Genomic DNA, 1,482 nt, shown 5'->3' with positions numbered 1-1,482 from the left:
GAACGGCATAAGCATGAGAATAACGATTATGTACAGGTATATGTATCCGTCAATGCCCGGGGACATCTAACCGGGGACCCTACAATTATGCACAAGTGCATGCTGAAGATTATTAATTTTTGCCTTTACATCATGACATTTAATATGACATTTGCTCTTCACTAACCTGGATTCTTCAGGAATCTTTTTTTCTTCCAAATATGCAGAAACTGTTGATATGCTGTATCAAGAGTGCATAACTGAGAAGAGCATGCAACTGCGGCTATGGCCCGTATGGGTCTGTGCGTGGCGTGCTGCCTTCATTACGTAACTTGCCTCCATCACGCTCTGAAGCATGCACTCAAACCCGCAATTTCTCGTACGAGCCCATCCGTTTGTGCTCGATTCGTTCCAACACCTACGCGATGTCTACATTTTGGCCCGTGATCGTGAACTATTTCGTACGAAAGTTCATTTCAAACCAGAGGGAAAGTGTGGTGTTTGTTTTTCCGCACTGTGCGGACTGCAGCTGAATGATGTAATGAAGGCAGCGCGCCGCGCATCTGGCCCATAGAAAAGAGATCACAGTTGCATAATCTTCTCTTGTTTATGCACTCTTGGTTGTTTGCGTGTAAGACCTGATTCATGGAAAGTGGTTTAGTTTGGGATTTTCACACAGGTTTGACAGCATTGTGAAAAGGGGCAACGAGAGTCTATCCCCACGCCCTCTGCTACGAAAGCTGAGAGGCACAACAACAGCAGGGGTGGGGATTCCTGTGTGCTGTATGCAGTCAGGGGGTCCTTGTTGTGTGTGCAGGGTTCCCGCTTGCTGTGTTGCACCAACTACATAATTATACAAACAGGTAGTGTGGTCAAAGAGAGATTTTAACATTGTTTTTCAAGCAAGGACAGCTAACAGAGGTATAGAAATAGATCAGACTCTGGTTATAGGAATAATTTACTTTTGTATTTAATAATTAATATGCTGTAAAAGAATGGCTACTTTTCAAAGCTTTGTAGAAAATATTAATCGGTGATATCTGCAAGTTTTGTGATTCGATGAGGTGTTAAGATCTGATAGCACGGTAGCTGCAAATAAGTTTAAAACTAGCAAGAAAGTAAGGAGAGGTCACATGACAGGGGCTTGAAAGAAACTACACAGCGAAAGTCGAGAGGAAAATTCCAGCCAAAGTTTAAAAAGATAAGTCTAATATTTTTTTATAAGGTTAAATCTCTAATATCTTGCTGCTGCTGCTGTTGCCAATAAGGCAATTGGGTGTGTAGCAGTAGATGGTAAAAAATTAAAAGGTACCGTCACTAAGGGAAGCATGTGGACATTGGTGGTCAAGGATGCAATCTGCTCAACTAACTGTACAGTCTAAGGGTTGTCGTGGTTACACTCGCATACCTTCTCTTGTACCATCATCTGCTAGATGTATGGAATTACTGGAAGTGGCATCTGTGAAATTCAATTTCTTCAGCTTATCACTGGAATTGAGAGAC

The 1,482-nt window shown here is 42.2% G+C and overlaps 1 protein-coding gene across 3 annotated transcripts in view; it reads right to left on the bottom strand.

The window, feature by feature from the left end:
* Positions 1–846: 846 nt before the first annotated feature.
* Positions 847–1,482, bottom strand: part of LOC135817610 (rap1 GTPase-activating protein 2-like) — a 42,174-nt gene continuing 41,538 nt past the window's right edge. For all 3 annotated transcript variants that reach the window (XM_065330830.1, XM_065330831.1, XM_065330829.1), the window contains exon 23: positions 847–1,482. This exon is cut by the window's right edge and continues 110 nt beyond it. In XM_065330830.1, the coding sequence (XP_065186902.1) occupies positions 1,374–1,482 (109 nt within the window). In that variant the 3' untranslated portion in view covers positions 847–1,373.

Source organism: Sycon ciliatum, chromosome 5 (assembly GCF_964019385.1).
Source record: "Sycon ciliatum chromosome 5, ocSycCili1.1, whole genome shotgun sequence".
In the NCBI taxonomy this organism is placed as follows: Eukaryota; Metazoa; Porifera; class Calcarea; order Leucosolenida; family Sycettidae; genus Sycon; species Sycon ciliatum.
The sequence above is the reverse complement of the archived record's forward strand: the minus strand, read 5'-3'. Positions and strand labels throughout refer to the sequence as shown.